The 15,485-nt window shown below is 36.4% G+C and overlaps 1 protein-coding gene across 2 annotated transcripts in view; it reads right to left on the bottom strand.

Annotated features, from left to right (window-relative positions):
* Positions 1–15,485, bottom strand: part of LOC127878920 (von Willebrand factor A domain-containing protein 5A-like) — a 91,489-nt gene that overhangs the window by 7,009 nt on the left and 68,995 nt on the right. For both annotated transcript variants that reach the window (XM_052425477.1, XM_052425479.1), the window contains exons 17-20: positions 8,635–8,692; positions 7,652–7,736; positions 458–526; positions 37–173 (exon numbers count right to left, since the gene is read on the bottom strand). In XM_052425477.1, coding sequence (XP_052281437.1) covers positions 37–173; positions 458–526; positions 7,652–7,736; positions 8,635–8,692 — 349 coding nt within the window. The remainder of the gene's footprint in view (positions 1–36; positions 174–457; positions 527–7,651; positions 7,737–8,634; positions 8,693–15,485) is intronic.

Genomic DNA, 15,485 nt, shown 5'->3' with positions numbered 1-15,485 from the left:
ACAATGATTCAATTTAAAGGTATTAAAAAGACTTACAGCAATAATCTCTTTAGACTTTAGTTGCTCATTACTGATCTTAAGAAACCCAGTGAGCCGAGAAGAGACTGTCCAGTTGCCAGCCAACTCTTGCAACGTTATCACTTCCAGCATCATTTGATCAGATCCAACTGCAACTAGAAAACAACTAGCTTCAAGGATAATCAAACCAGGACTGTTGGTACTGGCTTAATGAGCTGTCAACCTATCAACATATAACCCAATTATAAACTAAAACCAGCTATATTTTGTCGGACTTGTGTGTTGTCTACACACCAACCAATTCAGTTTGACCAAGCTAGGTTTTGCTCAGTGTTGAAAAGCACTTATCAATCATTAGTTTACTATGGTAAAATAATACTCGTTCAACCAAAGGGCTGAATATAAATATAGAGAATCATATAACTGCAAGTCTAGGTACCATCTGAATTGGAGGACGTCTTATCTGCCATGACTGCATCCAGTGATTTATCACTGAAATCCATTGGTGCTGGAAACATATATCAAAATTGTACAAAATCAACATTTGGTTAATGCAAAGATGAAAACTCAATGTTTGTGGGTGTGAGTGCAGACTTGTTAGTGGAAAATATTATGATGTACAGACAAACCAACTGATAACTACAAAATAATATTCGATCTTTTCTTTCAATGGCAAATTTTTTGGGTATTGCATACAAGGTAAATATCAAAAGTGCAATAAGGATGAATATTGATACCAGAGTAAATTAATTAAATAAGCATTCCATATATATTATAGGTAGAACTATACAATTCCTCAATAAATACCATGTCACAATTGTGAAATCAATCTGCATTATACTTTAATGCCCTATAATTGACACTGTAATACATCATTTTTAGCTCGACTATTATATATGAAATATATATAGTGGAGCTATCCTACTCACCCGGCGTCGGCGTTAGCGTTCCCGTTCCCGTTAGCGTTAGCGTGCAAATGTTAAAGTTTGCGTACCACCCCAAATATTTTCACTGTCCCTTGACATATTGCTTTAATATTTTGCATACTTCTTTACCAACATGACCCCAACCTATAAACAAGAGCAGACAACTGTATCAAGCATTTTTTAAGAATTATGGCCCTTTTTTCACTTACAATATGCATATTATTGATAAATCTATGTTAAAGTTTGCGTAACACCTCAAATATTTTCATTGTCCCTTGACATATTGCTTTCATATTTTGCAAACTTCTTTACCAACATGACCCCAATCTATTTCTTTACCAACATGACCCCAATCTATAAACAAGAGCAGACAACTGTATCAAGCATTGTGTAAGAACTATGGCCCTTTTTTCACTTATAATATGCATATTACTTTAGTAACATTGCCATAACTTCTTTATTTATGATCAGATTTTATTAATACTTTGACAAAACAACACTTACCTGAATACCACAATGGATTTCAACCAAACAATACCCCACGCCCCAACCCAGAATCCCTGCCCCTCCCCCCCCAAAAAAAAAAACATTTATTTTTTCCTTTTTTTATTTTTAAAATATCGTTTAATAAATGACCAAACCCACATTATACCCCCCTCTCACCCCCCCCCCCCTTCCCAAGCCAAAACGAATATTTTTTTCTTTAAAACATGGTTACAGTTGTTTTTTTAATTTATTTACTTTGAAGGACCGTCCAAACTTCCCACCCAAGCTATTGCTATCAAACTTGAAATCAAATCTTATTAGTTTCTATTATGTCTTTACAAATGTTCAATAGATTGTGGAAAATATACCTGAACTATTACCTTGCCCTTATTGAATAATTTGAACAATTTTCCCATGATGGCTTACGTTATACTGTCAAGCACTCGAATAGTCGAGCGCGCTGTCCTCTGACAGCTCTTGTTTAATTTGGTCCACTGAATGTGACATTGAAGGTACATAGTAAGATTGGCATGTGACACATAAGGCATGATGTAGAAGATTTCAGCCGAGATGTTGCAAAATGTATCCAGAAATGAGATAGTTAGAGATCAAACATAAAATGAAACTGACTTATGAATGAAATGACACTAAAAGCCATTGTCTCCAACTAGTTTACCAGTAATGGGATTGGTGATCCAAATATGGAAAAAAATCCATGGTATCCATTTTAGGTTTATGAAAGGTGAACAAGCCTGGAATGAAAAAACATGACCCTTTAGAGCAAAGTCACCTTTGCGAATTCAACAGTTAATGGGCAACATGTGAATACAAGTCATGTAGTTTGTAGTATTGACATTTGATTCCGCACTTCGAAAAAAACATTTGAAACAAGAGATGTGTTTGTCAGAAACACAAAGCCCCTTTCTACGCCGCTTTGAAGCCATATATTTGACCTTTGACCTTGAATGATGACCTTGACCTTTCACCACTCAAAAAATGCAGCTCCATGAGATACACATGCATGCCAAATATCAAGTTGCTATATGAAGCGACATAGAAGTTATGGGCATTTTTCGAAACCTAAACGCAAAGTTAGACGGAAAGGCAGACGGACAGACGGACGGACAGTCCGATCACTAAATGTCCTCCTTCAGGTGCATACAAATGTGTTCACACAACACCGATGCCCCAAACTGTAACTTTGTCACTACATACGCAGATTTCGAAACCTAAACGCGTACCCTAAGTTCAAGGTCAAGGTGAAAGGGGTAAAAATGTAGATGCGTATGGAAAGGCCTTACACATGCATACCAAATATAAATGTTACATCTGAAGCAACATAGAAGATATGAGCATTTTTTATCAACCTAACGCATATTTCTAAACCTAAACGCGGACCTAAGTTGAAGGTCAACGTGAAAGGGGTATAAATTTGTGTGCGTATGGAAAGGTCTTGCCCACATACACATGCCTACCAAATATAAAGGTTACATCTGAAGCGACATAGAAGGTATGAGCATTTTTCAAATCTATACGCAGATTTTGAAACCTAAACGCTGACCCTAAGTTCAAGGTCAAGGTGAAAGGGGTAAAGATGTATGTGCGTATGGAAAAGCATTGTCAATATACACATGCATATCAAATATGAAGGTTACATCTGAAGCGACATAGAAGTTATGAGTATTTTTCTAAACCTTAACTCCCATTTCGAAACCTAAACGCGGACCTTAAGTTCAAGGTCAAGGTGAATGGGGTAAAAATTTGTGTGCGTATGGAAAGGCCTTGTCCATATACACATGCATACCAAACATGAAGGTTATATTTGAAGTGACATTAAAGTTATGAGCATTTTTCGAAACCTAAACGCAGATTTCGAAACCTAAAAGTTGAACCTAAGTTCAAGGTCAAGATGAAAGGGGTAAACATTTGTGTGCGTATGGAAAGGCCTTGTCCACATACACATGCAAACCAAATATGAAGGTTACATCTGAAGCGACATATAAGTTATGAGCATTTTTCGAGACCTAAACGCAGATTTCGAAACCTAAACGCAGACCCTAAGGTCAAGGTGTAAGGAGTAACAATGTGTGTGCGTATTGAAAGGCCTTGTGTGCGTATGGAAAGGCCTTGTCCATATACACATGCATACTAAATATGAAGGTTACATCTGAAGCGACATAGAAGCTATGAGCATTTTTTGAAACTTATACGCAGATTTCGAAACCTAAACGCAGACCATAAGTTCAAGGTCAAGGTGAAAGGGGTAAACATTTGTGTGCGTATGGAAAGGCCTTGTCCATATGCACATGCATACCAAATATGAAGGTTACATCTGAAGCGACATAGAAGTTTTGAGCATTTTTCGAATTCTAAACTTAGATTTTGAAACCGAAACGTGGACCCTAAGTTCAAGGTCAAGGTGAAAGGGGTAAAAATTTACGTGCGTGTGGAAAGGCATTATCCATTTACACATGCATACCAAATATGAAGGTTACATCTGAAGCGACATAGAAGTTATGAGCATTTTTCGAAATCTAAACGCAGATTTCCAAACCTAAACGGAGACCCTAAGTTCAAATTCATGATAAAAGGGGTAAAAAAAAGGCCTTGTCCGTATACACATTCATACCAAATATGAAGGTAACATCTGAAGCGACATAGAAGTAATGAGCATTTTTCAAAAAAGTGTGACGGACAGACAGACAGACGGACAGACAGACGGACAGTGCGATCACTATATGGGTGGGGGGGGGGGCATAAAACAGGGGCTGTATTCCGTTCTTTTTGAGTTATGCTGACATTATGCAGAAGCTTACATATTTTGTTATGATTAAAATTAAAATAAATTTACACTAGGGAAGTTATTCTCCATCATAATAACAGGTTTAAAATCAAGCTGTAATTTGGCATGTCTATCAATGGTATCCTGATTATAAACCATATGCACATGCAAAGGATTGTTTAACGCTTGAATAGCCAGCACTTCAAACAGTACTGTACTTTCCATACAGGTAATATGGAAATGATGTGATTATGCCACTTGCTATTAAATTTCAGCCTTGTCAGATTGTGATTGAATGCTTCTTTCTAACTTCTGGTATAATAAGTCAGATATAACCCCTGACCACTTTGTATGCTCTCCATTGAACTTAAGGTCAATGCAAGTTTTTCATAAGGAGTTGCTGCCTTTAAGGGCTTTTACGTTGCCAATTCCTGCATGCAATGAACACATGTTAATAGTCAGATGTACCTTATGGTGTACTTGTCAAGATGCTTTCTTTTAAATAGGAATAAGTGAACTCCTAAAACATTAAATGAATATAAATCCTTGTTGCAATCAATTATACTCTTATTTGAAACAAGTTACCAATGGCTTTTGCATTACAATCCACACGATAGACCCATCAGTATGAGCCAATGTGCAGGTGGTAATACGATTTATACATAAAACCTGCACGAAATGACAAGCATTCAACTAAAAGAAGAAACAGCAAGCAAATTTGTTGATTTGATATACCCCGCCAAATTAATTTTGTTTATGGATGGGTGCAAATCCCTTGATAAACGGAATAATCATAAAACATAATAAGTTGTAGATTAATTGCATTTATGCATTGCAATTCTGCTTATTGATATCTATACACCCATGCAGTTTCATATTGAAATTTTGTAGTGCATCTGAGATATAGCCTTGAAAAGTTACATCATACAAAAACAACAAAGGGCAATAACTCTTATTTAAGAAAGTGTAGTGTAATGGTACTTTAGCGTGGCACTTCTTCCAATTGTTTTGTACACACCCTTGAAGTTTCATATTGAAATGTGTCATATCTGAAATATAGCCCTGACAAATCCATCATACACAAACAACCAAGGGCAATAACTCTTATTTAAGTGAAAGGTTATGGTTCTTAAGCATAGCACTTCTCATTTTCAATATCAATACACCCATGAAGTTTCATGTTGAAGTCTTGCATGGTATCTGATATATAGCCCTGAAAAGTTACTTCAAATAAAACTAGAGGGCAAAGAGGCCAAAAGTCGCTCACCTGGGATACAAAGGAGTTTACCTGTTCTGTGCAGCCAAAGATATAATTAGAACAACTGTTCTGACCAAGTTTCATGAAGATTGAAATATAAATGTAACTTTTAGAGTGTAAACAAGGTTTAACTATAGCCAAAAAATGCCCCGCCCCTTGGTTGCAATGCTTTTAAACAGACTGTGACCATTTTCGAACCTATCCAAGATATAATGACAAAAATGTTCTGACCAATTTTCAATAAAGACTAGACTATAAATGTGACTTTTAGAGTGTCAACAAGGTTTTACTTTAGACATATAAGATATTTTACATAGTTTCTGAGTTATAGCCCTTAACAGTTGTGTGACAGACAGATGAACAGACAACACAAATATTTGATCGTTCCGCCTTTGGCGAAGGTTCATAAAATAGTAAATTGATACAAAACAATTATTTGTTCTAATTGTGGTTAACGTATTCTTTTTTATTACAAAATAAGATACCCGAAAATGCTATGTCAAAATGGTAAAAATCGTGGCTAAAAAATTTCAACCACCAAAGCCAATGTTTGATTCTTTTATTTGGACCACACTACTATTCAACCCATGCACAAATAGCAAAACGATCCTGCCACAGCATTAACCTCTCTCTCACATCTTTGCTTCAAGGCCACATTGCTTAAAAACACAGTCACGTTAGTTGTACATATGTTTTCAATGACAATGTAATTTTGATGACATCAGAATATTGCGTGACATAATTTTTAACTTAGAAGATAGAGCTTAAGCACTTTTATTCTGCAAATGAAAAGGTTGTCCTCAAAATATGTTGAATGCTACTTTGTTCGTGCTTGCCACACAAACTTCATCCTTATTTGGTCAAGTGATGGCCTACAAATGTGACAATTCAGGGTTTGATCCCCGCCCTGGCCACATCAATTGTGTCGGTATCGGTCATGCAATCTTTTCTACTGCCATTCTACCCATACCTGTGCTTGGAGTAGGGCAGTGGTCTGTTATGGGCGTTAAATACTGGTAAACTAGCCAACCCAGGAAAAGTGTGACTTGGCTAACTGACTGCCATTAGAAAAGTGTGAGTTGGTCAACTGACTGCAATAAGAAAAGTGTGAGTTAATTAACAGACTGCCATTCGAAAAGTATGAGTTGGTCTACTGACTGCAATAAGAAAAGTGTGAGTTGGTTAACTGACTGCCATAAGAAAAGTGCGTGTGTGTTAACTGACTGCCATAAGAAAAGCGTGAGTTGGTCAACTGACTGCCATAAGAAAAGTGTGAGTTGGTTAACTGACTGCCATAAGAAAAGTGTGAGTTGGTTAACTGACTGCCATAAGAAAAGTGTGAGTTGGTCAACTGACTGCCATAAGAAAAGTGTGAGTTGGTTACTGTCTGCCATAAAAAAGTGTGAGTTGGTTAACTGACTGCCATTAGAAAAGTGTGAGTAGGTTAACTGACTGCCATAAGAAAAGTGTGAGTTGGTTAACTGACTGCCATAAGAAAAGTATGAGTTGGTCAACTGACTTCCATAAGAAAAGTGCGTGTTGGTTAACTGACTGCCATAAGAAAAGTGCGTGTTGGTTAACTGACTGCCATAAGAAAAGTGTGAGTTTGTTAACTGACTGCCATAAGAAAAGTGTGAGTTGGTTACTGTCTGCCATAAGAAAAGTGTGAGTTGGTTAACTGACTGCCATTAGAAAAGTGTGAGTTGGTTAACTGACTGCCATAAGAAAAGTGTGAGTTGGTTAACTGACTGCCATAAGAAAAGTGTGAGTTGGTCAACTTACTGCCATAAGAAAAGTGCGTGTTGGTTAACTGACTGCCATAAGAAAAGTGTGTGTTGGTTAACTGACTGCCATAAGAAAAGTGTGAGTTGGTTAACTGACTGCCATTAGAAAAGTGTTAGTTGGTTAACTGACTGCCATAAGAAAAGTGTGAGTTGGTTATCTGACTGCCATTAAAAAAGTGTGAGTTGGTGAACTGACCACTATACTATGATTGAAATAATGTTCAGCGAAAACCCCAACAAAACAACAACAAAAAACATTTAAAGCATTTGTAAATGAAAAATGTGTTGAACAAAGTTATGATCTTGAAACATGTTTTCATGCCATTTAAACGGCACAAAGTTTATAAATCATCATGTTTTTCTATCAATTTTTTTAATAAAACGTAAAAGTGTTAACCTGATGAAGATGCTTGTTTCTTTGACCTTTTCAACAATCCACAGCCGAGCCTCTTCAAGAGGGAAGAAGATTTCTTCTGTTTTGACTGTTTTGGATAGACGTTCAAACAATCATACAACTCAACAAAAAATGTATGTCCATAGTTTCTGAATACAGTTATGCAATAATTAGTATATACTGCAATACAGTATTGTTATAATGCGAAGATATCAGCATCTGAGATAAATTACTCATATGCATCTTGGGATGTACGCTTCAACAGACGGAAATACTTTATTGTTTAAGTTTGAAAGCTATATTCCACAATTGAAGCAAAAACTCAATACATTTTGATGTAAGGGCATACTCTGCCATTTGCATAATTAGAAAATAGTTACACATTGTTTTATATTGCAGAAGAAAATTCCTTTGGGCAACAACGTTTTTTTTCTTCATAAATACCAAAAAAAGAATCGAAATAATCCCATGTGCAACTTAAAAAGTGAATGAACATTTTTCCAATACAATTTTTAGCAAGGAAATCCCTGAATATTAACATATCATTGATTTCCTCTCAATTACATGCTAATCCTCTAAATACCAACTTATGCATCTAGAACCCTCAAACGATTCGGATTTAATAGACATGATTGGGTAACCATACCATGGCCTTGTGACCTGTGGTCAACCTGTGGTCAAATGCACACCATGAGTAGCTTAGCACGGTGAGAGACAACATGTACATAAAACATGACACAAGTTGTCATTTCAAAATGCAGTATTAAGTAAAAATCACATTTGCTCTGCAAGTAAAACAAAACAATATTGATGTATGACATAAAGCCATAGATGTATACCATGCTTTCAAACAAATCAAAATTACCAAATATACCAAAAAACGTACACGTAAATACTAAAAGTTCTGACTTTATGTGATGTCATTAATGTTAATGATAACATTTCACCAAAATAACGTCCATGATTAGCTAATCAAGAAAATTTACCGTATTTCGAAGATAGTCTATAAGACTACACCTCAACTTTAGGTCGCTTTCAATCGCCTAAAATCCAAAATATAAAAGTAAAATTGAATACCATTTCCTGAAAAATTTAACCGATATTAATTTAATGTACTCTAAATAAATATATTTATACACACATGCATATCCACTGCGGTGTACAAACGGATGGACAACAAACACACTAGCAATAGATTAACATTCTTTGGTAATTGAAATGTTTGTTTTAAGAGATCAGATAAAGGACATAGAAATCGAACACACTAAACAAATTATGTAATACATTAAGATATATATTAACTTACCATGATTGGTGGTCCATCCTGACACAAACAAGAGCTGTGTTTGTGAAACACAATGCCCCCTACTGCGCTTTGAAGCCATATATTTGACCTTTGACCTTTCACCTTTCAAAATGTGCAGCTTCATGAGATACATGTGCATGCGAAATATCAAGTTGCTATCTTCAATATTGCAAAGGTTATTACAAAGGTTATAGTTTTGGGACAGACACACACACACATACAATGACAGACAGGCCAAAAACAATATAACACCGATCATTCGATCCGGGGGCATAAAAAACATGAAGAATGATATCTTTAGGTTTGACTAAGTGCTACCACCAAACATTTTATTGTGTCACATAATATAACAAACGTGTGATTATTGCAAAGATATGTGGTTCCAGAAAATATTATTTCTTTGAATAATATTGCAGAAGAAAAATTCATATGGCTACAACGTTTCCTTCATAAATACCCATTAAAAACAAACAAACTTCAAAACTGTGCAACTTGAAAAGTAAGTTAACTTTTGGCCAAGACAATTTTGTGCTAGGGAAACCCTGAATATTAACATATTGAATTCCAATCCAAATGCTTATCCTACTTATCCTAATTCCAACTTATGCATCTATTACCCTCAAACGATTCGAACAAAATAGACATGATTGGGGAACCAAACCATACGGACTGGATAGACATGATTGGGGAGCCAGATCTAGTACCCTCAAACGATACGGACTGAATAGACATGATTTGGGAACCAAATGATTACGGACTGAATGGACATGATTGGGAAACCAGATCTAGTACCCTCAAACGATATGGACTGAATAGGCATGATTAAGAACCAAAACGATACGGACTGAATAGAAATGATTTGGGAACCAAACGATATGGACTGAATAGATATGATTGGGGAACCAGATCTATTACCCTGAAATGATTCGGAATGAAAAGACATGATTGGGGAACCAAACGGTACAGACTGATTGGACACCCAGATCATGGCCTTGTGACCTGTGGTAAACCTATGGTCAAATGCACAGCATGAGTAGCTCAGCACGTTGAGAGACAACATTTAAATAAAACCTGACACAAGTTGTCAGTTCATACCGCATTAAGAAAACAAGTTCAATAATGTATTTATACATAATTATGTGGCAGTATTATAACTCATTTCCTGGACAAGATAAAACAATTTACGACGTATAACTTAAAGCTACAGAGGTAATAACTTGATTTCAAACAACAATTTACCAACAAGAGGCCCAATAGGCCCCTGGGTCGCTCACCTGAGAGACTTAGATAGAAAGAAACAAAGATTAAAACTCTTCAGCAAATATTTCAATCTATTAGTATGACAAGACTGACTTTAAAAATGAGGTGTTCCTAAGTATTCACAGTAGGCCTATATAGAAAATTACCCCACCCACCCTGGTGGCCAGATTAATACCCGGATGTAAAAAAAAACATATATAAGGAAATACTTCTTACATACATATAGAGGAGACTCCCCCAACCCCTTGCGGCCATGTTTTTCCACTGATCACGACCATTTTCAAACTCATTTGACATATCAGCAAAACCAATGTTTTGACCAAGTTTCATGATTATTGGCAAAAAAAAGACTTTTAGAGTGTTCACAAGCTTTATTGGTATATAAATATGAAGAAAATGACCCTCCCCCTGGCGGTCATCTTAAAGCGAGATTATACGATTTTTTATATGTGTTAAAGTGTAATATATTGATACAATATGTAACAATAACACAAAATATGCAAGAACAATTATACATTGAAGACGAATTTCATAAAATGCAGCATAGACAAAAAGCGCTCCGAGCCGATAGAGACGAAGATATTTCGTACATATTTTCCTACAATAACCGTAGCATTCATTTAAAATGAACCGTTAAACTAAATTTAGATTCACATCGTACATGCATGATTTACATGCTGGCGAATTCGACTTTACAGACATTTTCGATTTCAGAATTAAATATCTGGCTTATTTCGCATTTTTCGACACATGTTTTTCTAAACTTATATTTTAATTTATATTGAAATATTTGTTTAATAGGATTTTAACACATTTTATATAAAATAATAAATATTTGACAAAATCGTATAATCTCCTTTTACTAGATGGATCAAAACCATTTTTGAACTCAACCGTCGTATCCAGGAAAAAAAATGTTCTGACCAAATGTCATGAAGATTTGGCAAAAAATGTGTATTCTAGACTGTTCACATGTTTTCACTAAATACATATAGAGAAAACTGCCCCACCCCCTGGCGGCCATGTGTTTTCACTGATCACGACTTGTTTCAAACCAAGATAACCATAAAAGCAATGTTTTGACCAAGTTTCAGGATGATTTTACAAAAAATGTGACTTCTAGAGTGTTCACAAGCTTTTTTAATATATAAATATAAGAAACAAGAGCTGTCTCCATAGGATGACATATGCCCTTGATAAATGCTTTGATAGAAATTATGAGCATTTTTCGAAACCTAAACGCATTTTTGGAAACCTAAACGTTGACCCCAAGTTCAAGGTCAAGGTCAACGGGTCAAAATGTGTGTGCGTATGGAAAGGTCTTGTCCATATACACATGCATACTAAATATGAATGTTACATCTGAAGGGACATAGAAATTATTAGCATTTTTCGAAATCTAAACGCAAAGTGTGACGGACAGACAAACGGAATGACGGACAGACGGACGGAAAGAAGGGCGGACAGTGCGATCGCTATATGCCCTCCTAAGGGAGCATAAAAAACTAGAGAGCGGACACCATGCTCAATCCTTCAAATGCACTAAGTGACCCCTTGACCTAGTTTTTTACCCGTAATGACCCATATTCGAACTTGACCTAGATATTGTCTTGATACAACTTCTGACCAAGTTTGGTAAAGATCAGATGAAAACTACTTCAATTAGAGAGCGGGCACCATGCTAAATCCTTGAAATGCACTTAGTGACCCCGTGACCTAGTTTTTGACCCGGCATGACCCATATTCGAACTTGACCTAGATATTGTCTAGATACAACTTCAGAGCAAGTTTGGTAAAGATCGGATGAAAACTATTTTAATTAGAGAGCGAACACGAAAAGTGTGACAGACTGACAGACAGACAGACTGACTGACAGACAGACTGACAAACAGACTGACAGACAGACTGACAGACTGACGGACAGTGCGAAAACTTTATACCCCCTTTTCATCGAAAGGGGGCATAAAAAAGAACCACCCCCTGGCGGCCATGTTATTTTTACCGATCCGAGCGATTTTCGAACTCAACCGTCGTATTCAGGAAATAAATGTTCTGACCAAATTTCATGAAGATTGGGCGAAAAATTTGTCTTCTAGACTGTTCACATGTTTTCACTATATACATAGAGAGAAAACTGCCCCAAACCCTGGCGACCATGTTTTTTGCACTGATCACGACCATTTTTAAACTCGTCCGAGATATCCACATAACCAATGTTTTGACCAAATTTCATGATGATTATGACAAAAAATGTGACTTCTAGAGTGTTCACAAGCTTTTTTACTATATAAATATAAGGAAAAAGACCCCCCCCCCCCCCCCGGCGGCAATATTTTTTACCGATCCGAACCATTTTCGAACTCAACCGTCGTATCCAGGAAACAAATATTCTGACCTAATTTCATGAATATTGGGAAAAACCTGTGACTTGTAGGGTCACTATATACATATAGAGAAAATTGCTTCGCCCCCTGGCGGCCATGTTTTTTGACCGATCTGGACCATTTTCGAACTCGTTTGAGATATCAATAAAACCAATATTTTAACCAAGTTTCATGCTGATTGGGCAAAAATTGTTACTTCTAGAGTGTTCACAAGGTTTCTCTATAGCCATCTTAGAAATACTGCCTCGCCCCCTGACGGCCATGTTTTTTAACGGAACGGAACCATTTTTGAACTCAACCAACATATCGTTAAGACAAAAAAATTGACAAAATTACATTCAGATTGGACATAAACTGTGACTTCTACAGTGTTCACAAGTTTTTTTCTTTTTTTGACCTAGTGACCTAGTTTTTGACCCAGCATGACCCAGTTTCAAACTCGACCAAGATATCATTGGGACAAATCTTCTGACCAAGTTCCATGCAGATCAGACAATAAATGTGGCCACTAGAGTGTTCACAAGTTAAAATGTTGACGACGAACGACGGACGCACGACGGACGACGGACAAAAGGTGATCCTTAAAGCTAAAAACTTAAACTTAAATACTAAAAGTTCTGACCTGATGTGATGTCATTAATGTTCATGATAACATTTCACCTAAATAATGTATGTCTATGAATAGCTTATCAAGAAAATGTAGTCAATTACACAGCCCAAAATGTTACCAAACACATGTGTAGAACAAGACATGTCCAGGACACAGATGCCTCCACATTGCAGTATTGCTTTCATTTTTGACCTTAGACCTCTAGGTTTCACCTTGACCTTTGAAGTATGTAGAGCGTTATACCTGACAAATTGCCTTACTATGGCTTACATTTGTGCACATTTTAAGCTCATCTGAGCACAACGTGCTCATGGTGAGCTTTTGTGAACGCCCTTTGTCCGTCGTCCGTCGTGCGCCATCAACATTTGCCTTGTTAACTCTCTAGAGGCCACATTTTTTGTCCAATCTTCATGAAATTTGGTCAGAAGATTGGACTCAATGATATCTTGGACAAGTACGAAAATTGTTACGTTTACTTGAAAAACATGGCGGCCAAGGGGCGGGGCATTTTTTCTTATATGGCTATATATAGCTATAGTAAAATCTTGTTTACACTTTAGAGACCACATTAGTTGTCGAATCTTCATGAAACTTGGTCAGAAGATTCATCCCAAAATTATCTTGGACGAGTTTGAAAATGATGCCGGTTGGTTGAAAAACATGGCCGCCAGGGGCGGGGCATTTTTCCTTATATGGCTATAGTAAAACCTTGTTAACACTTTAGAGGCCACATTTATTTTCCGATCTTCATGAAACTTGGTCAGAAGATTTGTCTCAATTATATCTTAAATGAGTTTGAAAATGGTAACCTTTACTTGAAAAACATGGCGGCCAATGGGCGGGGCATTTTTCTTATATGGCTATATATAGCTATAGTAAAATCTTGTTTACACTTTAGAGACCACATTAGTTGTCGAATCTTCATGAAACTTGGTCAGAAGATTCATCCCATAATTATCTTGGACGAGTATGAAAATGATGCCGGTTGGTTGAAAAACATGGCCGCCAGGGGCGGGGCATTTTTCCTTATATGGCTATAGTAAAACCTTGTTAACACTCTAGAGGCCACATTTATTTTCCGATCTTCATGAAACTTGGTCAGAAGATTTGTCTCAATTATATCTTAAATGAGTTTGAAAATGGTAACCTTTGCTTGAAAAACATTGCTGCCAATGGGCGGGGCATTTTTCCTTATATGGCTATAGTAAAAAATTTTAACACTCTAAAGGCCACATTTATAGTCATATTCATCCTAATAATATCTTAGACGAGTTTGAAAATGATGCCGGTTGGTTGAAAAACATGGCCACAACGGGGGCGGGGCGTTTTTCCTTATATGGCTATAGTAAAACCTTGTTAACACTCTAGAGGTCACATTTATTTTCCGATCATCATGAAACTTGGTCAGAAGATTTGTCCCAATGATATCTTGGATGAGTTCGAAAATGGTTTTGGTTGCTTTAAAAACATGGTCACCAGGGGCGGGGCATTTTTCCATATATGGCTATATATATGGCTATAGTAAAACCTTGTTAACACTCTAGAGGCCACATTTATTGTCTAATCTTCATGAAATTTGGTCAGAAGATTGGTCTCAATGATATTTTGGATGAGTTCGAAAATAATTATGTTTGCTTGAAAAACATGGCTTCCAAGGGGCGGGACATTTTTCCTAATATGGCTATAGTAAAATCTTGTTAACACTCTAGAGGCCTCATTTACTATCCGATCTTCATGAAACTTGGTCAGAAGATTCCTCCCGATAATATCTTGGACGAGTTCAAAACTGATGCCAGTTGGTTGAAAAACATGGCTACCAGGGGGTGGGGCATTTTTCCTTATATGGCTATAGTAAAACCTTAACACTAGAGGCCACATTTATTTTCCGATCTTCATGAAACTTGGTCAGAAGATTTGTCCCAATAATATTTTGTTATCTCAGGTGAGCGACTTTGGGCCTTTCAGGTCATCTTGTATTTAAATCCATCAATATATATCTAAGTTATTGCTGAGACAGGATTTTTTTTATTTACCCTTTGACCTCTAAGTGTTACCTTGACCTTTGATGTACAGGTATATGTTTTACATGCAACCAGTGGTATTATTTGAAATTCAAAATAAGTTTATACTCAGTAAGGATCATAATAAACAGAGTGAAGATTTGTCATTGTCAGTATCAAAATATGGAAACATTTATGGCTGACAAACTAGGCATATAATGTTATTAAAATTTCGAACAGATTCAAAATTCTTTATCAATGATGTTTCTATATTGAT

This window comes from Dreissena polymorpha, chromosome 4 (genome assembly GCF_020536995.1).
Source record: "Dreissena polymorpha isolate Duluth1 chromosome 4, UMN_Dpol_1.0, whole genome shotgun sequence".
NCBI lineage: Eukaryota > Metazoa > Mollusca > Bivalvia > Myida > Dreissenidae > Dreissena > Dreissena polymorpha.
This window is presented reverse-complemented; position numbering and strand designations above follow the sequence as displayed.